At 50.2% G+C, this 24,109-nt stretch overlaps 1 protein-coding gene across 1 annotated transcript in view; it reads right to left on the reverse strand.

Moving 5' to 3' along the window:
* Nucleotides 1–23,445, reverse strand: part of LOC129715653 (pecanex-like protein 3) — a 38,369-nt gene extending 14,924 nt beyond the window's left edge. The window contains 10 exon segments of the mRNA XM_055665512.1: nucleotides 610–745; nucleotides 2,929–3,025; nucleotides 5,365–5,534; nucleotides 7,202–7,331; nucleotides 7,609–7,984; nucleotides 7,986–8,731; nucleotides 10,797–10,892; nucleotides 12,225–12,264; nucleotides 16,630–16,735; nucleotides 23,153–23,445. Coding sequence (XP_055521487.1) covers nucleotides 610–745; nucleotides 2,929–3,025; nucleotides 5,365–5,534; nucleotides 7,202–7,331; nucleotides 7,609–7,984; nucleotides 7,986–8,731; nucleotides 10,797–10,892; nucleotides 12,225–12,264; nucleotides 16,630–16,735; nucleotides 23,153–23,445 — 2,190 coding nt within the window.
* Nucleotides 23,446–24,109: the final 664 nt, after the last annotated feature.

Here is a 24,109-nt window from a genome sequence, read left to right on the forward strand (position 1 = left end):
CTATTTCCTTCAGTGTTTCGGGCCGAAACATTGCCTATTTCCTTCAATGTTTTGGGCCGAAACGTTGCCTATTTCCTTCAATGTTTCGGGCCGAAACGTTGCCTATTTCCTTCAGGGTTTCGGGCCGAAACGTTGCCTATTTCCTTCAGGGATTCGGGCCGAAACGTTGCCTATTTCCTTCAGTGTTTCGGGCCGAAACGTTGCCTATTTCCTTCAGTGTTTCGGGCCGAAACGTTGCCTATTTCCTTCAGGGTTTCGGGCCGAAACGTTGCCTATTTCCTTCAGGGTTTCGAGCCGAAACGTTGCCTATTTCCTTCGCTCCATAGATGCTGCCGCACCCGCTGAGTTTCTCCAGCATTTTTGTCTACCTTCGATTTTCCAGCATCTGCGCAGTTCCTTCTTAAAAGCTCAAGGGAATAATTCTGCTTCCTACGATTTATTAACACGAGCGCGCATGTGATGTAACACTCTTGAACCCCTGTAACGGTGGACTTGTTCAAACCGGAGCGATGGAATCCATCGGTCTAAGAAACCGCAGCGGGTGAAGGAAGGAAGGAAGGATGGGGGAAGGAGGATGGAAAACGCAGAGGCAGAGCTTTCGAACGTTACCTCCGGAATCTCCATCGGCACCCGGCGGACCTGCATTCCCTGGAGGACCACGGGCCGTGGCTGGAGGAGCGGCAATGCCGGGATCCCGTCCGGTGCGTCGGCGGACGTGAAGCTGGACGAGTGCGAATGATGATCCCTACACACCCGATAAGACAAGAGAGGTCGAGCTCAGTCGAGGCCAGAGATACGGCGCGGAAACAGGCCCCTTCCCGCGCCAACTTCCGTCAGCAGCGGCCTCTGCAGCCCGTCTGCGTTTTTATTATTTTTTGTCTACGTTTCTATGTAGTTTTTGTTATTTTTTGTTGGGGTGTGTGTGTGGGGGGGGTGGGGGTAACTTTTAAATCTCTCCCTGCACGGGAGACCCGACCTTTTCTTTCTCGGGTCTCCGTTGTCGTTGGGGCTGCAACGAGGAGCGGCCTCCAACAGGAGAAGACCGGGGGCTCTGGTGCCGACTACTCACCTCACCGTCGCGGAGCTGGCCGAGTCCGGAGCGGGTGGAGCGGTGGTGGAGCGCCGCTGCTGCTGCGGCCCGACCTCCGGAGATTGGGAGGCTGCAGCTGCGGGTCTGGCGGACGGCGGCACCGGGAGCCCGCGGGTCCCTGGAGGGAGGCCGCTTTTCAGGGCTCCCGCAACGGCGACTTCTCCCGCCCGAGTTGCGGGGTCGAAGAGCTCCTGGAGCGGGGCCTTACAGCACCGCCCCGCGCGGCTTGGAATGGCCGCGGGACTCTGCGAGCTCACGCCGGGGGCTCTAACATCAAGAACCCGGTGTGCGACCTTGCATCACCCGGCGTGGCTTTAATGGCCGCGGGACAATCGCCATCGCCAGCCGGGGGCTTTGACTTTGACTGACATCGGGGAGTGGGGGAGTGCAGTGGAGAGATACGTTTTTTTGGCCTTCCATCACAGCGATGTGATGGATGTTTATGTAAATGATGTTGTGTCTCGGGTCTATTTGTTTGTAATGTACGGCTGCAGAAACGGCATTTCGTTTGGACCTCAAGGGGTCCATATGACAATTAAATTGAATCTTGAATCTTGGGCCGACCAGCGATTCCCCCCACACCAAACACTACCCTCAGGGCTTCCACACCTCAAAACAACAACAAAAAATTTACCCGAACTAGAATTCCAAAATACCTGGGATGCGATGGTGTTGCCCCTTCCCCAACTGTACATGCGCGACTGCCATGATCATAATAATCATCGGGAGGAGAATGAGGAGAGCAGGGGAGAGATCAGACTTTGCCTTCCATCACAGTGAAGAGGACATTCGCTGTGATGGGATGTTTGTGTAAATTGTGTTGTGTGTCTTGGTTCTTCTTGTTTGTACGACTGCAGAAACCAAATTTTGTTTGAGCCTCTGGGTTCAAATGACAACAAATAAATTGTGTTGTATTGTAATGAATGGCGGTGCTGGCTGGAAGGGCTGAATGGCCTACTCCGAGTGGCATCTATTTTCTATGTTTTTAGGAGGGCACATCATCCGAGGACGTACACTCCATTGAGGATAAATGGGGATCCTGTGGATAGGGTGAACTGTTTTAAATATCTGGGAGTCCACATCTCCGAGGATATGACATGGGCATCACACGCCTCAGCACTCGTGAGTAAGGCAAGGCAGCGCCTTTACCACCTCAGGCAATTGAGGAAATTCAGAGTGTCTCCGAGGATCCTCCAGTGCTTCTACGCAGCGGCGGTGGAAAGCATCTTGTCCGGGAACATTACCATCTGGTTTGGGAATTGCTCTGCCAAGGACAAGAAGGCTCTGCAGAGAGTAGTGCGTTCGGCCGAACGCACTATGGGAACTTCACTCGCCCCCCCTGCAGGAACTATACATCAGGAGGTGCAACTTCAGAGCAAACAAAATCATGGGAGACCTCTTCCACCCCTGCAACGGACTGTTCCAGCTGCTACGGTCAGGCAAACGCCTCCGTTGCCATGCGGTGAGAACGGAGAGGTTGAGAAGGAGTTTCTTCCCAGAGGCCATTCGGACTGTAAACGCCTATCTCACCAGGGACTAACTCTACTGAACGTTTTTCCTTCCATTATTTATTATGTAAAATAATATGTGTGTTATGATTGTGTTTATAGTTTGTTTGGTTGTTTTGTTGTTTGTCTTTTGCACAAAAGTCCGCGAGCATCGCCACTTTCATTTCACTGCACATCTCGTATGTGTATGTGACAAATAAACTTGACTTGACTATGTCTCGATGACTCGCACCTGTCCCTGCCTCCTGCACCTACTTTCTATGTTTCGATACCACACGCTGTCTACTGCTGGGGACGCGGGCGAGCGGGCGGGCGGCTGGGTTAACTTGCCATGCATTGTTATTGATGTGCTCCAGGCTCACTTGCTGCCCCACTGGGTTCTCGTAGCCGCCTCCCGTCGGGCCAAACGTGTAGGATCTGCGGACTCCTGCGGGAGAGATTGATGAGTTTTATTGTCAATGTCCCAGGTAGAAGAATGACATCCTTACTTGCAGCAGCACAACTAGAATATGTAGACACAGGACACTGTAAACCATATAATAAAGAGAGTTCAGTGCGTGTAAATCAGGCACCCTGTTAATTTGTGTTTATTGTGTGTTTTGTTATCTATCTATATCTATCTATCTTCTATCTATCTATCTATATATATATATAAAACTCAAATCAGTCCGCCTGCAGTACGGATCCCTTCCTGCCTTTTCATTCGTTGACGGCTGCTCCTTCCTATCAGCTTCCAACACACTTCGAAACAAAGTTGCAAGACAGGAACACTGAACTTTTCACTGCTGCAGCAGGCAGGGATTTTTTTTAAAGAGGCAGGGGAGGGCTGCAATCTTACATTTGGGAACGGCTTCAGTTCCATTGGAGGAGACGGGTGCATGGTGGAATATTGGGTTGGGGGATCACACCATTGGGGGAGCAGACCCAACGGGTCTGCACTTGGTCTAGTATATTACTAAAAGTCTGATCTTGACTGCTTTTGGCCCACTATGCTGCGATTTCCAAGAGAACGCCGCCACCTACGGCCGTCATTTTTGGCCATCTCGCTCAGAGCTCCCATTCCGCCTTTCGGGACAGGAGGAGTTTTCCCATCGATGAAAAATCAGAGAGATATTAATGTTTTTTTGTTTTTTTAAATCGCCATTCTCTCTGCTGCCCCTGCTGGCAGCAGGGGGGTGGGACTATAAAACCCGAACGTGTAGTCCCTCACTCAGTCTCTGCCAGACCCAGGCAGCGAGAGGCTCTCTGAGCTGCGAATAACACTGAACGCACGTCGACTCCACGGTGAGTCCCCCTCGATGCGGCTGTAAAGTGGCTGCTGCCCAATTGTTTGCCTGGCAATATTGGAATTGGTGGAGAGGTGGAATATTGTGTTGGTGACCAGCGCCCCTGTGTGATGCTTAGTCTAGTTTATTATTATACGTATGACTGCAGGCAACGAAATTTCGTTCAGACCGAAAGGTCTGAATGACAAATAAAGGAATCTAATCTAATCTAAAAATATATAAAATGGTAATTATTAAATATAAATAGTAACGGCACGGGAGAATGATGCCTAGCTAAGATATCGATCCCTTCGGTAGGCATAATACGCCGTGCCTTTCATCCGCAGTACTTGCAGTACTTGCAGCCCACGTGCCGTCTCTGCCACAGCCTATTCTCCCGACTTCTCCCCGTAACCTTTGACACGCTTACTAGTCACGAGCCTACCAATCCCCCAATGACTTGGCCTCCACCGCCGTCTGCGGCAATGAATTCCACAGATTCACCACCCTCTGTCTAAAACCTTGCCGGATGGGTCTTTACAGAATTTAGACCTCAGACTTTCGATACAGCAAGGAAACTGGCCCTTCGGCCCACTGAGTCTGCGCTGACTAGCACAATAACACTACCCCACACAAACGTGGGACAATTTTTACATTTACACCAAGCCAATTAACCTAAAAAGTTGCACGACTTAAGGTGGGACTTGCGTAGATGGGACATGTTGGCCGGTGAGGGCAAGTTGGGCCGAAGGGCCTGTTTCCATACTGTAACCATACTGAGTGCAGAGACGGTTCACCAGACTGATTCCTGGGATGTCAGGACGGTCTTATGAAGAAAGGCTGGATAGACTTGGTTTATACTCTCTAGAATTTAGGAGATTGAGAGGGGATCTTATAGAAACTTACAAAATTCTTAAGGGGTTGGACAGGCTAGATGCAGGAAGATTGTTCCCGATGTTGGGGAAGTCCAGGACAAGGGGTCACAGCTTAAGGATAAGGGGGAAATCCTTTAAAACAGAGATGAGAAGAACTTTTTTCACACAGAGAGAGTGGTGAATCTCTGGAACTCTCTGCCACAGAGGGTAGTTGAGGCCAGTTCATTGGCTATATTTAAGAGGGAGTTAGATGTGGCCCTTGTGGCTAAGGGGATCAGGGGTGTGTGGAGAGAAGGCAGGGATGGGATACTGAGTTGGATGATCAGCCATGATCATATTGAATGGCGGTGCAGGCTCGAAGGGCCGAATGGCCTCTACTCCTGCACCTAATTTCTATGTCTATGTTTCTATGTATCTATCTCTTTTGTGTGCGAGGAAACTGAAGATCTTGGATAAAACCCGTGCAGGAGAACGTGCAAACTCCGCACGGACAAACACCCGCAGTCAGGATTGAAGCCGGATTTCTGGCTCTGTAAGGCAGTAGCTCTGCGGCCACACGCCCCAACTGTCGAGGGGCGAAGCCAGTTTGTTAACGGCAGTTTGTTCCCCACTTCGAGAGCACTCACCAGATTCGTCGTAGAAGTAGTGAATGGCTCCCTCCGAGGTGTCGTCGAAGTTGGAAGCCTCGTGCATGGGGCCCCGGGGTAGGAGCAGCGAGCTGGCGAACTGCAGCGCTGCCGGCAGGGCCAGAGTCCGCGACTGGGAGGCTGCACGGTTACGCTGGATGTCCTGGATGCTGCACGGGAGAGACACAGGCACATGGTCAAGAGAGAGGGACAGAGAGAGAGCGAGAGCGAGAGACAGAGAGACAGAGAGACAGAGAGACAGAGAGAGAGACAGAGAGACAGACAGAGAGACAGACAGAGAGACAGACAGAGAGACAGACAGAGAGACAGACAGAGAGACAGACAGAGAGACAGACAGAGAGACAGACAGAGAGACAGACAGAGAGAGAGACAGAGAGAGAGAGAGAGAGAGAGAGAGAGAGAGAGAGAGAGAGAGAGAGACAGAGAGAGAGAGAGAGAGAGAGAGAGAGAGAGAGAGAGAGAGACAGAGAGAGAGACAGAGAGAGAGACAGAGAGAGAGACAGAGAGAGAGACAGAGAGAGACAGAAAGTAACAGGGAGGGAGAGAGGGACAGGAGGAGAGGGAGGAGAGGGAGGAGAGAAGGAGAGAAGGAGAGAAGGAGAGAAGGAGAGAAGGAGAGAAGGAGAGAAGGAGAGAAGGAGAGAAGGAGAGAAGGAGAGAGGGAGAGAGAGAAGGAGAGAAGGAGAGAGGAGAGAGAGAGAAGGAGAGATGGAGAGAGGGGGAGAGGGGGAGAGGAAGAGAGATGGAGAGAGAGAGGAGAGAGAGGGAGAGAAGGGGAGAAGGAGAGAAGGAGAGAAGGAGAGGGGGAGAGGGGGAGAGGGGGAGAGAAGGAGGGGGAGAGAAGGAGGGGGAGAGAAGGAGGGGGAGAGAAGGAGGGGGAGAGGAAGGAGGGGGAGAGAAGGAGGGGGAGAGAAGGAGGGGGAGAGAAGGAGGGGAGAGAGAGGGAGAGGAGAGAGAAGGAGAGGGGAGAGAGGGGGAGGGGAGGGAGAAGGAGGGGAGAGAGAAGGAGGGGAGAGAGAAGGAGGGGAGAGGAGAGGAGAGGAGGGGGGGAGAGGAGGAGGGGAGAGAGGAGGAGGGGAGAGAGGAGGAGGGGAGGGAGGAGGAGAGGGGGAGTGGGGGAGAGGGGGAGAAGGAGAGGGAGAGAAGGAGAGGGAGAGAAGGAGGGAAAGAGAACACGTTCATATGTCATAAGGCAGTAATAGGCCACTCAGGGTATTAAGTTTTGGTCACCCTGTTATAGTCAAGAGAGTTTCATTGTCATAAGTCCCAGATAGAACAATAAAATTCTTACTTGCAGCAGCACAACAAAATATATCAACAAGAATAATGGGAGGCACAGATAGAGTGCATGTGGAGAGGATGTTTCCACTTGTTAGAGTCTAGGACCAGAGGTCACGGCCTCAAAATTGAAGGACGCTCATTTAGAAAGGAGGCGAGGAGGAACTTCTTTAGTCAGAGGGTGGTGAATCATTGCCACAGACGGCTGTGGAGATGGAGTCAATGAAAATGTTTTTAAGGCAGAGATAGACTGGAACGTGTGTCAAGCGAAGGAATAGGTGACGTTTCGGGTCGAGACCCTTCTTCGAAGGGTCTCGACCCGAAACGTCACCTATTCCTTTTCTCCCGAGATGGCAGGAAAATGGGATTAGGTGGAAGAGACCAGCCATGATTGAAGGGCGGAGTGTGGACCCGATGGGACAAAGGGAATAATTCCACTCCTATAAACTTGTGGACTGAGGTTAGGGTGTTGTGCTGTGCTGTGTGAGGGCACACCCTTCCCCCCCGCGCTGCTGAGCCCAGCCGAGCCTAGCCGTACCCGAGTGGGGAGCCCATGATGGACGGTGGTGGCGTGGGGTTGCTGCCGGCGTTGTGCCGTCTCCTCATCGCCTGCGTCCTCTTCACGCTGCTGCTGAGCTCCCGCTTCGCCACGTCATCGGGCACGGGGGCTGCCGGCGACAGAGAGCGAGAGAGAGAGTGAACGAGCGGTCACCGCATGCATGCATCGTCAGAATCGACCGAACAACACACTAAGGGAAAACACACACGCACACAACACACACGCACACAACACACACACACACCCACAACACACACGCACACCCACAACACACACACCCACAACACACACACACACACCACAACACACACACACAACACACACATTCGCGCACACACACACACACACACCCACCCAGCCACACCTCACCGCCCTGTGGAACCTACCTCCTCCGACAGCCCCCTCGCTGGAGAGAGAGATGGCCCAGCCGACGGTGCTGACCGAGTGGCTCCAGGCGCTGCCGACGGACTCCAGCCGCTGGGCGAAGCGTTCGCGGCCCCTGGGATCGCCGTCCCGGGCCTCCAGGTCCGACTTGGAGGCGGTCAGCGTGCGGGTGCTGCCTCCGCCCGCGGCCGGCTGCTCCCCTCCCCCCCGCCGGTGCCGGTGCTGGGAGGCCGCGGCTGGGGCTTTGTCGCCGTCCCCTCTCCGGCCGGCTGGGGCTGGGGTTGGGGTTGGGGCTGGGGTTGGGGTCGGGCCGGCCTGCGTCTGTGCCCCGGCCCGGCCGGCGAGCAGGAGCGGGAGGTGGCGCTGGACGAGCTGGACGAGCTGCTGTAGCGCGGCTGCGAGCGCAGGCTGGAGGCGTCGCTGCCGTCGCTGGAATCCCCGTCCTCGAAGAAGCCGTCGGCGAAGGGGCGGCCCGTCCCCGGCGGGGGGGGTCCCGGCGACGGTCGTAGCTCCCGCCGGCTCGCCGCCTGCCCAGCTTCTTCCTGGCCGATCCCCGGCGACGGACCAGCTTCAGGTCCTTGGGCCGGACGGCTTGGTCAGAGACGGCGGGCTCGGCCGCGGGCAGCCAGGAGGTGAGGGGGTCGGCCGGGACGGGGGTGGTCTCGGGGTCAGACGGGACGTCCGTGTCGCTCCCCTCCCTGGCCCGCGGCCCCCCCGGGGTCGAGTCTCCACCAGCCCCTCCGCCCGGCAAGGCCTGCGAAGGGCTCTCCAGCCGGGTGGAGCTGGTCTTCTCGCTGCGGCAGCTGCCGGCAGTGCTGGGCGACTCGCGGCCGGCGGCGCTGAAGCAGCTGTCGGTGGAGCCGGTCCCCGCGTGCCTGGCGCCGTGGGCCGGATCCCGGGACTGGGGCCCCAGCAGCGGGTCGCACAGGCTCTCGGGCTGCCAGGCCTCGACGGGCTCCAGCAGGCCGGGCTGGCACGGGGGGCCGGCAGTGGGCGAGGGAGACGGGGCAGACTCCGGGCGATACGCCAGGGCCATGGGCAGCGGGGGCAGTCGCTTGGCCACCCCGCCAGTGTCCGCCTGGCACGGCTCGGGCAGCAACAGGCACTCCTTGGCCATCTGCGCATCTGAAATGGCAAGAACATATCCTGGGATCAGCCAACTTCACCACCCCGCTTACACCATGAGACATACAAGCCGAATCAAGCAACATAATACTTCATTGCTACAGCTTTACAGGCATCCCAACACAAACTACGGCAGAAAGAGACTAAGGTTACACAAAAAAGCTGGAGAAACTCAGCGGGTGCAGCAGCATCTATGGAGCGAAGGAAATAGGCAACGTTTCGGCCCGAAACCCTGAAGGAAATAGGCAACGTTTCGGGCCGAAACCCGGAAGGTTTCATAGAAACATAGAAACATAGCCTATTTCCTTCCTTCAGGGTTTCGGGCCGAAACGTTGCCTATTTCCTTCAGGGTTTCGGGCCGAAACGTTGCCTATTTCCTTCAGGGTTTCGGGCCGAAACGTTGCCTATTTCCTTCAGGGTTTCGGCCCGAAACGTTGCCTATTTCCTTCGCTCCACAGATGCTGCTGCACCCGCTGAGTTTCTCCAGCTTTTTTGTGTAACCTTCGATTCTCCAGCATCTGCAGTTCCCTCTTAAACGCAGAAAGAGACTAAATGTTTAAGAAGGAACTGTGCAGATGCTGGAAAATCGAAGGTGGACAAAAATGCTGGAGAAACTCAGCGGGTGAGGCAGCATCTATGGAGCGAAGGAAATAGGCGACGTTTCGGGTCAAGACCTTTCTTCAATTGTGATTATTTGAAGAACCCTTCAGTCTGAAGAAGGATTTCGACCCGAAACGTAGCCCATTTCCTTCACTCCATAGATGCTGCCTCACCCGCTGAGTTTTTCCAGCATTTTTGTCTATCGCAGAGATAGACTAATTCTTGATTAGAACGGGGATGGAGAGACATGGGGCGAAGGCAGGAAAATGGGATTAGGAGGCAGCCATGATTGAATGGCAGAGTAGACTCGATGGGCTGAATGGCCTAATTCTACTCCTATAACTTTCAAATGAACAACAAATAAATAGACGATAAATACTATAAATAATACTACTAATAGGCAATGGGTGCAGGAGTAGGCCATTCGGCCCTTCGAGCCTGCACCGCCATTCAATGGGATCATGGCTGATCATAGAAACATAGAAAATAGGTGCAGGAGTAGGCCATTCGACCCTTCGAGCCTGCACCGCCATTCAATATGATCATGGCTGATCATCCAATTCAGTATCCCATCCCTGCCTTCTCTCCATACCTCCTGATCCCTTTAGCCACAAGGGCCACATCTAACTCCCTCTTAAATATAGCCAATGAACTGTGTGGCCTCAACTACCTTCTGTGGCGGAGAATTCCAGAGATTCACCACTCTCTGTGTGAAAAATGTTTTTCTCATCTCGATCCTAAAAGATTTCCCCCTTATACTTAAACTGTGTGTGGCCCCTTGTTCTGGACTTCCCCAACATCGGGAACAATCTTCCTGAATCTAGCCTGTCCAACCCCTTAAGTCTCGACCCGACCAGAACCGTTGGCCATTCCTTCTCTCCAGAGACGCTGCCTCACCCACTGAGTTACTCCGGCGTTTTGTGTCGAAATTCTGACTGAACAGTTACACTAGAGTAGACTTGATGGGCTGAATGGCCTAATTCTACTCCCATCACTTATGATATGGACCAGGTGGGGGCAAATGGCTTTGACTGGGCACCTTGGTCGCCATAGACGAGTTGGGCCGAAGGGCTGGATGACTCTATAACCGAGGTCTAGTCGGAGGCTCAGAGGGGATAGGGCCTTCTCTGTTGCTGCTCCGGCACTCTGGAACACCCTGCCGTTGCACATCAGACAGGCCCCCTCACTATCCATCTTCAAATCCAGTGTTAAAACACATTTGTACTCCCTGGCTTTTGACCATGCCTGAGACTTTGCTTCTGTTTTTGGTGTTTTTGATGTTTCTTTATTTTACATGTCTTTTCCTACTATTTCTTTTGATTGTTATTTTTGGTGTGTATTAACTTTTTTGTCAATGATTAGTGATGTACAGCACTTTGTTGCAGCTATGTTTGTTTTTAAAGTGCTCTATAAATAAAATTATTATATATTATTATTATTATAACAAATGGCATGACTGGCTCACCTGCTGTGTCCAGCGTGTTCAGCTTCAGTAACTCCCTGTCGGCTGACGTGACAATGACGTTCTTGCTGCCTTGCTCACGGACCAGATCTCTGATACCTGCAGCAGAAACACCAGCTCAGTGAGCAATGAAGAGAAGTCATGGTACACCAGTCATTGAAGGTAGGCATGCAGGTGCAGCAGGCAGTAAAGAAAGCGAATGGTATGTTAGCTTTCATAGCAAAAGGATTTGAGTATAGGAGCAGGGAGGTTCTACTGCAGATGTACAGGGTCTTGGTGAGACCACACCTGGAGTATTGCGTACAGTTTTGGTCTCCTAATCTGAGGAAGGACATTATTGCCATAGAGGGAGTGCAGAGACGGTTCACCAGACTGATTCCTGGGATGTCAGGACTGTCTTATGAAGAAAGACTGGATAGACTTGGTTTATACTCTCTAGAATTTAGAAGATTGAGAGGGGATCTTATAGAAACTTACAAAATTCTTAAGGGGTTGGACAGGCTAGATGCAGGAAGATTGTTCCCGATGTTAGAGAAGTCCAGGACAAGGGGTCACAGCTTAAGGATAAAGGGGAAATCCTTTAAAACCGAGATGAGAAGAACTTTTTTCACGCAGAGAGTGGTGAATCTCTGGAACTCTCTGCCACAGAGGGTAGTTGAGGCCACAGTTCATTGGCTATATTTAAGAGGGAGTTAGATGTGGCCCTTGTGGCTAAGGGGATCAGGGGGTATGGAGAGAAGGCAGGTACGGGATACTGAGTTGGATGATCAGCCATGATCATATTGAATGGCGGTGCAGGCTCGAAGGGCCGAATGGCCTACTCCTACACCTAATTTCTATGTTTCTATGTTTCATAAGTTCACAAGTGATCGGAGCAGAATTAGGCCATTCGGCCCATCAAGTCGACTCCGCTGCTCGATCATAATAATAATAATAATTTTATGTATAGAGCACTTTAAAAACAAACATAGCTGCAACAAAGTGCTGTACATCACTAATCATTGACAAAAAAGTTAATACACACCAAAAATAACAATCAAAAGAAATAGTAGGAAAAGACATGTAAAATAAAGAAACATCAAAAACACCACAAACAGAAGCAAAGCCTCAGGCATGGTCAAAAGCCAGGGAGTACAAATGTGTTTTAACACTGGATTTGAAGATGGACAGTGAGGGGGCCTGTCTGATGTGCAACGGCAGGGTGTGCCAGAGTGCCGGAGCAGCAACAGAGAAGGCCCTATCCCCTCTGAGCCTCCGACTAGACCTCGGTACCTCCAGGAGCAGCTGATCATGTCTGATCTATCTTTCCCTCCTAACCCCATCCCCTCATGCCTTCTCCCCACAACCCCCGACCCACGTACGAACCAAAAATCTATCTATCTCTGCCTTAAATATATCCATTGACTTGACCGAGCTGAAGACACGACCTACCTTTAGACGCTCCGCTATCCTCCAGCTGAGGCAGCAGTTCCTGCGTTGGGAGAAAAAAAAAAACCGAAAGGTTGTTTTAAAATCAAAGCTAAACATTAAGATGGGCTCTCTGTTGTGGCTGTGAGGAGAATCCCCATTAAATCCAGTCCTCGCTCAGGCCTGCCGATCGCTGTTATCAGGCAACTGAACCGTCCTTTCACCAACTTGACAGCGGTCCAGACCTCCCCATCTACTTCAACTACTTGGAGTATCTTTAAGAAAGAACTGCAGATGATGGTAAAATCGAAGGTAGGCAAAAATGCTGGAGAAACTCAGCGGGCGAGGCAGCATCTATGGAGCGAATGAATAGGTGACGTTTCGGGTCGAGACCCTTCTTCGAAGGCCCCGACCCGAAACGTCACCTATTCCTTCGCTCCATAGATGCAGCCTCACCCGCTGAGTTTCGAAGAAGGATCTCGACCCGAAATGTCACCTATACCTTCGCTCCATAGATGCTGCCTCACCCACTGAGTTTCAAAGAAGGGTCTCGACCCGAAATGTCACCTATTCCTTCGCTCCATAGATGCTGCCTCACCCGCTGAGTTTCGAAGAAGGATCTCGACCCGAAATGTCACCTATTCCTTCTCTCCATAGATGCTGCCTCGCCCGCTGAGTTTCAAAGAAGGGTCGCGACCCGAAATGTCACCTATTCCTTCGCTCCATAGATGCTGCCTCGCCCGATGAGTTTCGAAGAAGGATCTCGACCCGAAACCTCACCTATTCCTTCGCTCCATAGATGCTGCCTCACCCACTGAGTTTCAAAGAAGGGTCTCGACCCGAAACCTCACCTATTCCTTCGCTCCATAGATGCTGCCTCGCCCACTGAGTTTCGAAGAAGGGTCTCGACCCGAAACGTCACCTATTCCTTCGCTCCATAGATGCTGCCTCACCCACTGAGTTTCAAAGAAGGGTCTCGACCCGAAACGTCACCTATACCTTCGCTCCATAGATGCTGCCTCACCCACTGAGTTTCTCCATCATTTTCGTCTACCTTGGAACTATCTTTAATCAGACGTTATTGGGTATTATCTTGCACTGAAAGCTGAACCCTTTATTCCGGTTTCTGTACACTGTGGACGGCGTGATTGTAATCGTGTATACTCTTTCCGCTGAGAGGATAACAACTATATTAACATAGAAACATAGAAATTAGGTGCAGGAGTAGGGCCATTCGGCCCTTCGAGCCTGCACCGCCATTCAATATGATCATGGCTGATCATCCAACTCAGTATCCCGTACCTGCCTTCTCTCCATACCCCCTGATCCCCTTAGCCACAAGGGCCACATCTAACTCCCTCTTAAATATAGCCAATGAACTGGCCTCAACTACCCTCTGTGGCAGAGAGTTCCAGAGATTCACCACTCTCTGTGTGAAAAAAAGTTCTTCTCATCTCGGTTTTAAAGGATTTCCCCTTTATCCTTAAGCTGTGACCCCTTGTCCTGGACTTCCCTAACATCGGGAACAATCTTCCTGCATCTAGCCTGTCCAACCCCTTAAGAATTTTGTAAGTTTCTATAAGATCCCCCCTCAATCTTCTAAATTCTAGAGAGTATAAACCAAGTCTATCCAGTCTTTCTTCATAAGACAGTCCTGACATCCCAGGAATCAGTCTGGTGAACCGTCTCTGCACTCCCTCTATGGCAATAATGTCCTTCCTCAGATTTGGAGACCAAAACTGTACGCAATACTGGTGTGGTCTCACCAAGACCCTGTACAACTGCAGTAGAACCTCTCTGCTCCTATACTCAAATCCTTTTGCAATGAAAGCTAACAAACGTAACATAAAATCTCTTCACAGTGCCTCGATACACATGACGATAATAAACTGAACTAAACACCTGGCCAGGGCTTTTTTTTTTAAATTATAGTTCACGATCATAAGTGATAGGAGCAGCATAGATAGATAGATACATAGACAATAGGTGCGGGAGTAGAGGCCATTCGGCCCTTTGAGCCTGCACCGCCATTCAATATGATCATGGCTGATCATCCAATGATCCTTCTTCGAGATCCTTCTTCGAAACTCAGCGGGTTAGTTAAGCCATTCGGCCCATCAAGTCTATTCCGCCATTCAATCATGGCTGATCTATCACTCCCGTTTTCCTGCCTTCTCCCCATAACCTGACAATCCGTGCTAATCAAGAAAGTCTGCGCTGGCAATTCTAAAAAGTTAAAAACTGGAATTTTTTTTAATTTTCTTGTGATAGTAAAAAAAATTAAGTTTATATTAAGTTTTAGTTTCGAGATACAGCGTGGAAACAGGCCCTTCGGCCCACCGAGTCCGCGCCAACCATCGATCACCCTTTCATCCTAGTTCAGGGGTGGGGAACTTTATCATGTCGGAATGCCGCATGAAGTTAGCTGTCATCTAATAAGGCCGCATCCAAGAAACTTCAATTCGATATATTAACTTCAAAATGTACATTGTTTTGTTAAAATAGCCCTCATGATTTAATTGTGGCTGTCAGTCGGGGAGGATTATTTCGCTGAATCTTTTATTACTCTTTGGTATTTTAAATATGTTCATTTTAAGATTCAAATAAAAATAATAAAAGATGAACAAAAACATATTAATAAAAGGGTTTGGTCTTTCAAAATTTGGATTCATTCAAAAGGCCGCAGTTAATAGCCTAGATGTAGCAATGTTACAAAATTTTGAGATTTAAAAAATCAAGTCTGCAATTTATCCCATCAGATAAAGCATAACAATAAGTTTAATTTGACACCTAATTCAATTTTACATCTCAAGTAATTAAAAAGTTATGGCCATTTTCTTACTCGGAAATTAGCATCTTGTTCCCTATTGATTTTCTATGGACATAACAAAAAGGCTGTGATCGTGGACAGTCAAAAGCCCATAACCTTCTTAAAAATTAAGAAAACTGAATGAAATTTTCAGTTATAGATTGAACCATTCTGAAACAAATATAAAATAATCTTACTTGGATGACCTGAAATTAAAGCATATAATTAGTTACCCAATTGTAGCTAATTTCAAACTTCAATTACTAGATCTAAACATCTATCCATTTCTTAATAAATGATTAACATTTTTAAATAGCCTAAGTGTCCAAATAATATTCACAAAAAATTCACAATAAAACATGATTTTTAAATCTCATTTACATCAATTTATAGGCCAAATGGAAGGAATTTAGTGTCCAATTGCTGTAAATTAAAGTCCATTTTAAATCGGCTTTCTAGTGGGTTCCTGTGAACGCACTGGTTTAGAACGTTCACATTGCGCTGGATTTGTGCCTCAAATGCCCAGAAAAATACTGCGGGATATAAAGAGCCCAAAATGAGCTACTCGCTATAGAAAACTTTATATACAGGGTTCTTAAGAAGCCCCTTTTAATGTAAAAATAAGGTACATACCTTTAATTGTTTGCTTTATAAAACCCTGGGGCTGCGAGAGGTTGCGGGTTGAGAGAGTGATTTTTAAACTACTATAACTATTATACAAGGCCATAAAAAATAATAATACCTTTTGCGACGGGGTCTTTCAGCGATTTTCCGTTAATGATTTACTAGCCTGAACATTTTCGATTGCACCAGCCTAGTAAAAATCGCGTTTTAAACTCGCCCCCTCTAAACAGTGCCAAAATCACACACACGGGGCTGGGACAGATTCTCAACGTCGATTCAGGTAGGTTTTGTAACATAACTACTAGATGTCCGCATGTGGCCTTAAGGCCGCAGGTCCCCCACCCCTGCCCTATTTCTATGTAATGCCACTTTTGTGTCCACTCCCTACACACTAGGGGCAATTCACAGATGTCAATTAAGACTTTGGAGCGAGGGGAAACCGGAGCACCCGGAGAAAACCCACCAGGTCACAGGGAGAAGGTGCAAACGCCAAACAGACGGCACCTGTAGTCAGGATCGAACCTGGGCCTCTGGCGCGGTAAGGCAGCAACTCTACCGCTGCGCCACCGTGCCGACCATCTGCAGTTCCTTATCCCTTCAACATTCACACCGCTGGGCCGTAATACGAGGCGCCGTTCCTCCATTTTGCGTGCGGCCTCTCACTGTGGCAATGGAGGAGGCCCAGGACAGAAGGCTCAGTGTGAGGAATGGGAAGGGGGCGAGTTAAACAAAATGGTCGGCAACCGGGAGACACAGCAGGCTTTGGCGGACCGAGTGCAGGTGTGCAACGTGCAAACTCCGTGCAGACAGCACCCGTAGCCAGGATTGAACCCGGGTCTCTGGCGCTGATGAACGGCCTAATTCTGCTCCTGTGTCCGATTCAGATTCAGATTCAGATTCAATTTAATTGTCATTGTCAGTGTACAGTACAGAGACAACGAAATGCAACTGTATGTGATGGCCACCACTGCCCCCGCCCTCCCGTCCAGAACTCACCGAGACTTGGTTGAAGCCGAAGACGGAATGCTGCGAGCTGCAACGCACGGGCGGGGTGGTGTTCGCCTTTCGAAAGACCGTCATCTCCACTCCTCCCCCTGGGTCCCTGTGAGAGGCAGGAAGAGGCAAAGAGTGAATCACGTGACAATAACAAACTGAACTAAGCCCCTGGTTTAGATACGTTTATCGTGGTTTTCTCACCCGCATTATCTAAATGGTGGCCGATTGGGAAAGGGGGAGATGCAGCGAGACCTGGGTGTCATGGTACACCAGTCATTGAAGGTAGGCATGCAGGTGCAGCAGGCAGTAAAGAAAGCGAATGGTATGTTAGCTTTCATTGCAAAAGGATTTGAGTATAGGAGCAGGGAGGTTCTACTGCAGTTGTACAGGGTCTTGGTGAGACCACACCTGGAGTATTGCGTACAGTTTTGGTCTCCAAATCTGAGGAAGGACATTATTGCCATAGAGGGAGTGCAGAGACGGTTCACCAGACTGATTCCTGGGATGTCAGGACTGTCTTATGAAGAAAGACTGGATAGACTTGGTTTATACTCTCTAGAATTTAGAAGATTGAGAGGGGATCTTATAGAAACTTACAAAATTCTTAAGGGGGTTGGACAGGCTAGATGCAGGAAGATTGTTCCCGATGTTGGGGAAGTCCAGGACAAGGGGTCACAGCTTAAGGATAAGGGGGAAATCCTTTAAAACCGAGATGAGGAGAACTTTTTTCACACAGAGAGTGGTGAATCTCTGGAACTCTCTGCCACAGAGGGTAGTTGAGGCCAGTTCATTGGTTATATTTAAGAGGGAGTTAGATGTGGCCCTTGTGGCTAAGGGGATCAGAGGGTATGGAGAGAAGGCAGGTACGGGATACTGAGTTGGATGATCAGCCATGATCATATTGAATGGCGGTGCAGGCTCGAAGGGCCGAATGGCCTACTCCTGCACCTAATTTCTATGTTTTTTATCAATCCAGTGGGGCGGCACGGTGGCGCAGCGGTAGAGTTTCTGCCTCACAGCGCCCGAGACCCGGGTTCCATCCTGACCATGGGCGCGGTCTGTACGCAGTTTGTACTTTCTCCCCGTGACCCGAGTGGTGCTCCGGTTTCCACCCTCTCCCCAAAGGCGTGCGGGTTTGTAAGTTAGTTGACTTGCGTAAAAAGCGTAAATCGTCTCCAGTGTGTGGGATAGTGTTAGTGTATGGGGGTGATCGCTGGTCAGCATGGACTCGGTGGGCCGAAGGGCCTGCCTCCACGCTGTATCTCTCTCCAACTGTTGCAGCTTAACAGGACCATAATGAGTGTGTGTGTATGTGTGTGTCAAGTCAAGTCAAGTCAAGTCAAGTTTATTTGTCACATACACATACGAGATGTGCAGTGAAATGAAAGTGGCAATGCTCGCGGACTTTTGTGCAAAAGACAAACAACAAAACAACCAAACAAATTATAAACACAATCATAACACACATATTCTTTTGCATAATAAATAATGGAAGGAAAAACGTTCTGTAGAGTTAGTCCCTGGTGAGATAGGCGTTTACAGTCCGAATGGCCTCTGGGAAGAAACTCCTTCTCAACCTCTCCATTCTCACCACATGGCAACGGAGGCGTTTGCCTGACCGTAGCAGCTGGAACAGTCCGTTGCAGTGTGTGTGTGTGTGTGTGTGTGTGTGTGTGTGTGTGTGTGTGTGTGTGTGTGTGTGTGTGTGTGTGTGTGTGTGTGTGTATGTGTATGTGTGTGTGCGCGCGCGCGTATCTGATAGTGTTAGTGTTCATAGATCGTTGATTGGTGCAGACTCAGCTTGTTTCCGCACTGTATCTCGAAACTAAAACCGAAGTTCCTCCTACTTAGACAATCCCCGGGTTTCTTGCTTCCACAAGCGGGCAGGGATTGATCAATGGTACACAAAAAAGCTGGAGAAACTCAGCGGGTGCAGCAGCATCTATGGAGCGAAGGAAATGGGCAACGTTTCGGCCCGAAACGTTGCCCATTTCCTTCGCTCCATAGATGCTGCTGCACCCGCTGAGTTTCTCCAGCTTTTTTGTGTACCTTCGATTTTCCAGCATCTGCAGTTCCTTCTTAAACAGGGATTGATCAATTCTTGATGAGTAAGTGCTTCAAAAGTATTGGGATCAAAGCAGTAAATTGGGGTTGAGAGGGAAAGATAGATCAGCCAAGATGGAATGGCAGAGCGGACTCAATGGGCCAAATAGTCTGATTCTGATATCTTATGATCATAATACTCTATGGTGAAATGTTACTCACTGGTCATTTTCATCATTAAGCTCTACACACTATTGGTTTAAGAGATGCAAGATCACTAAGTGAGAGTCATAGAGTGATAGGGGCCCTTTCACCCAACTTGTCCACACCGGCCAACATGTCCCAGCTACATTAGTCCCACCTGCCCGCGTTTGGCCCATATTCCTCTAAACCTGTCCTATCCATAGAAACATAGAAACATAGAAATTAGGTGCAGGAGTAGGTCATCCGGTCATTCGAGCCTGCACCATTCGCCATTCAATATGATCATGGCTGATCATCCAACGCAGTATCCTGTACCTGCCTTCTCTCCATACCCCTGATCCCCTTAGCCACAAGGGCCACATCTAACTCCCTCTTAAATATAGCCAATGAACTGGCCTCAACTACCCTCTGTGGCAGAGAGTTCCAGAGATTCACCACTCTCTGTGTGAAAAAAGTTCTTCTCATCTCGGTTTTAAAGGATTTCCCCTTTATCCTTAAGCTGTGACCCCTTGTCCTGGACTTCCCTAACCATCCATGTACCTGTCTAACTGTTTCTTAAACGTTGGGATAGTCCCAGCCTCAACTACCTCCCCTGGCAGCTCGTTCCATACACCCACCACCCTCTGTGTGAAAAAAGTTACCCCTCAGATTCCTATTAAATCTTTTCCCCTCCTCACCTTAAACCTATGTCCTCTGGTCCACGATTCCCCTACTCTGGGCAAGAGACTCTGTGTGTGTGTCTAATCGAGTCATCTCATGATTTTTGTACACTATTTATAATGTACTTTATAAAGAGGTGGAAACCGCTCAGTAAGGTGCCAAATTGAACTAAGAAAAATAAATCAAAATTCCATTAAACGCACTAAGTGAAGCCATCAGCAAAAATCCCTCGGCTCAATGTGGATGAAAAGAGCTGCCAGAGAAAGGGAGAAACTGTTGGGAAACTCAAGCTAGTGAGAGGTCGGGCACTAAAAATAGATGTTAGAGGTGGAATGTGTGTTGATGCAAGTGAGTCAGCCTTTAACTTGGAGGTCGCGCCTGGTTTAAGGTGGGGGGGGGGGGGGAGGGGGGGGGGAGAGGGGGAGGGGGGGGAAGAGAGAGGAGAGGGAAGGAGAGGGAAGGAGAGGGAAGGAGAGGGAAGGAGAGGGAAGGAGAGGGAAGGAGAGGGGGGGAGAGGGAGAGGGGGGAGAGGGAAGGGGAGGGAAGGAGAGGGGGGGGGGGGGGGAGGAGGGGGAAGGAGAGGGAAGGAGAGGGAGGGAGAGGGGGGAGAGGGGGAGAGGGGGAGAGAGGGGAGAGGAGGAGGAGGCAGAGGGAGAGAGAGAGGGAGGGAGAGAGTGTGGAGAGAGAGAGGGAGGGAGAGAGGGGAGAGAGAGAGAGAAGAGGAGAGAGAGAGAGAGAGAGAGAGAGAGAGAGAGGAGAGAGAGAGAGAGAGAGAGAGAGAGAGAGAGAGAGAGAGAGAGAGAGCAGAGAGAGAGGGAGAGAACGGAGAGGAGAGAGAGAGGGAGAGAGAGGGAGAGAGGAGAGAGGGGGGGAGACAGGGAGAGGGGGGAGGGGGGAGGGGGGAGGGGGGAGAGGGGGGAGGGGGGAGAGAGGAGGGAGGGGGACAGAGACAGAGACAGAGACAGAGACAGAGAGAGACAGAGACAGAGACAGAGGGAGAGACAGAGGGAGAGACAGAGAGAGACAGAGACAGAGACAGAGACAGAGAGAGACAGAGAGAGAGAGAGGGAGACAGAGGGAGAGAGAGAGAGAGAGAGGGAGGGAGAGGGAGAGGGTGGGTTGGGAAAGACAGATTGTGCTGAGCAAATAACAGTGCCAGCCACACAAAAAAAGTCAACAGGCTGTAAACAAATAGACCAAACTACATGGGTTTGTGGAAACAAGGAGTTGTAGATGCTGGTTTACACCACAGAGGGACACAAAGTGGTGGAGTAACTCAGCGCGCGGCATCTATCTGGAGACGTTTCGGGTTGGGACTAAACGTGCAGTGGGAAGAAGGGTCCCAACGTAAAACATGTTCTCCAGGGATGCTGCCTGAGCAGCTGAGTTCTTCCAGCACTGAGTGGATACAGGTGGATACAGGTGAGGGGTGGTCTGGTGATGCTTTGTTTAGTTTACATAGAAACATAGAAATTAGGTGCAGGAGTAGGCCATTCGGCCCTTCGAGCCTGCACCGCCATTCACTATGATCATGGCTGATCATCCAACTCAGTATCCCGTACCTGCCTTCTCTCCATACCCTCTGATCCCCTTAGCCACAAGGGCCACATCTAACTCCCTCTTAAATATAGCCAATGAACTGGCCTCAACTACCCTCTGTGGCAGAGAGTTCCACTGATTCACCACTCTCTGTGTGAAAAAAGTTCTTCTCATCTCGGTTTTAAAGGATTTCCCCTTTATCCTTAAGCTGTGACCCCTTGTCCTGGACTTCCCTAACATCGGGAACAATCTTCCTGCATCTAGCCTGTCCAACCCCTTAAGAATGTTGTAAATTTCTATAAGATCCCCTCTCAATCTTCTAAATTCTAGAGAGTATAAACCAAGTCTATCCAGTCTTTCTTCATAAGACAGTCCTGACATCCCAGGAATCAGTCTGGTGAACCATCTCTGCACTCCCTCTATGGCAATAATGTCCTTCCTCAGATTTGGAGACCAAAACTGTACGCAATACTCCAGGTGTGGTCTCACCAAGACCCTGTACAACTGCAGTAGAACCTCTCTGCTCCTATACTCAAATCCTTTTGCAATGAAAGCTAACATACCATTCGCTTTCTTTACTGCCTGCTGCACCTGCATGCCTACCTTCAATGACTGGTGTACCATGACACCCAGGTCTCGCTGCATCTCCCCCTTTCCCAATTGGCCACCAGATGCAGCATGAAAACAGGCTCTTCAGCCCACCGAGTGCCTGCCGACCATAGATCACCTGTTCTATGTTGTCCCACTCCTACACTTTGTGTCATTGTTGTGTACAACTCTCTAAGGTCACCCACCCATCCTAAGCTGCAGAGTAACAAACCCTATCTTGCCTCTCATTATAACTCAAAGCCTCCAGGCCTGGTAACATCCCCGTTTAACATCATCCTTCCTCCAACCCAGGTCAGGCGAGGTGGGCAAACTGGAATAACAAGGAAGCGCAGATGCTAGCTTATACCAAAGAAAGACACAAAGTGCTGGAGTAACTCGGCGGGGTCAGGCAGCATCGCTGGAGAACAGGGATAGGTGACGTTTCAGTGTACTGACCCATGCCACAGAAGGCTGAGGAGGCCAAGTCAGTGGATATTTTTAAGGCAGAGATAGATAGGTTCTCGATTAGTACGGGTGTCAGGGGTAATGGGGAGAATGGTGTTGGGAGGGAGAGATAGATCAGCCATTATTGAATGGCGGAGTAGACTTGATGGGCCGAATGGCCTAACTCTACTCCTATTGCTTATGACCCGAAACGTCACCCATCCACGTTCTACAGAGATGCTGCCTGACCACGCTGAGTTACCCCAGCACTTTGAAGGTAGGCATGCAGGTGCAGCAGGCAGTAAAGAAAGCGAATGGTATGTTAGCTTTCATTGCAAAAGGATTTGAGTATAGGAGCAGAGAGGTTCTACTGCAGTTGTACAGGGTCTTGGTGAGACCACACCTGGAGTATTGCGTACAGTTTTGGTCTCCAAATCTGAGGAAGGACATTATTGCCATAGAGGGAGTGCAGAGACGGTTCACCAGACTGATTCCTAGGATGTCAGGACTGTCTTATGAAGAAAGACTGGATAGACTTGGTTTATACTCTCTAGAATTTAGAAGATTGAGAGGGGATCTTATAGAAACTTACAAAATTCTTAAGGGGTTGGACAGGCTAGATGCAGGAAGATTGTTCCCGATGTTGGGGAAGTCCAGGACAAGGGGTCACAGCTTAAGGATAAAGGGGAAAATCCTTTAAAAACCGAGATGAGAAGAACTTTTTTCACGCAGAGAGTGGTGAATCTCTGGAACTCTCTGCCACAGAGGGTAGTTGAGGCCAGTTCATTGGCTATATTTAAGAGGGAGTTAGATGTGGCCCTTGTGGCCAAGGGGATCAGGGGGTATGGAGAGAAGGCAGGTACGGGATACTGAGTTGGATGATCAGCCATGATCATATTGAATGGCGGTGCAGGCTCGAAGGGCCGAATGGCCTACTCCTGCACCTAATTTCTATGTTTCTATGTTTCTATGTTTGTGTCTTTCTCAGGAGAGGTGGGGTTTGGTTTGCCGAACCTTGTGGGTCTTCCCTCCCTCCGCGCCTCACCTGATGCTGCTGTCCTCGCCGCTGCCACCGGCTCCGCCGCCTCCGGCGAGCTCGCCCTCTTCCAACTTGCTGCCTTCGGCGGCCAGCGACGGGTTCCGCTGCTCCACGATCTCGCCCTGGTCAAACATGGCGTGCAGCCGGTAGTTGATGGACTTGACCATGGTGAAGAACACGGCCACCACGGCACAGTAGATGCCCGCCACGGAGGTGCTGGGCGGTATTGCCTGGTGGGTTTGGGAGAGGAAGACAAGGCAAGAGTGAGATCCCAGCAAACCGACGCACAGCCCCGGCATCCACCCCACATTGAATGGCGGTGCTGGCACGAAGGGCCAAATGGCCTCTACTCCTGCACCTATTGTCTATTGTCTAAAACATCGAAACATGGAAACCAGATTCAGGAGTAGGACATTCGAACCAGCACCGCCATTCAATACGGCCATGGCTGATCATCCAAAATCAGTACCCCGTTCCTGCTTTCTCCCCACATCCCTTGGCAAACAAACAAAATATCTGCACCCGCTGAGTTTCTCCAGCCTTTTTGTGTACCTTCGATTTTCCAGCATCTGCAGTTCCTTCTTAAACAAAATAGTTCAATCTCTTGGTAGTCGGCAAAGTTATTGGAATTAGCAGCGCTAATTGTGGTGGTGAAAATTACGGGTGGTGAAAACCGCGCAGCACATCATCGGTGCCCCGCTCCCTGCCATGGATGCCCTCCACCGAAAACGGTGTCTGAGACGGGCTGGGAAGATCATCAAAGACCCCTCACACCCCAACCATGGACTGTTTGCCCTCCTCCCATCAGGGAGGCGGTACAGGAGCCTCAGGTCACGTACTAGTAGGATGAGGAAAAGCTTCTATAACAACACAATCACAATGCTGAACTCGGAGTCCCGACGATAGATTTCTCTGGTCCCTCCGTCCCCTTTGTTTAATCATTCTGTATTACCTGATTATTCT

This window comes from Leucoraja erinacea, unplaced genomic scaffold, assembly GCF_028641065.1.
Source record: "Leucoraja erinacea ecotype New England unplaced genomic scaffold, Leri_hhj_1 Leri_1300S, whole genome shotgun sequence".
In the NCBI taxonomy this organism is placed as follows: Eukaryota; Metazoa; Chordata; class Chondrichthyes; order Rajiformes; family Rajidae; genus Leucoraja; species Leucoraja erinaceus.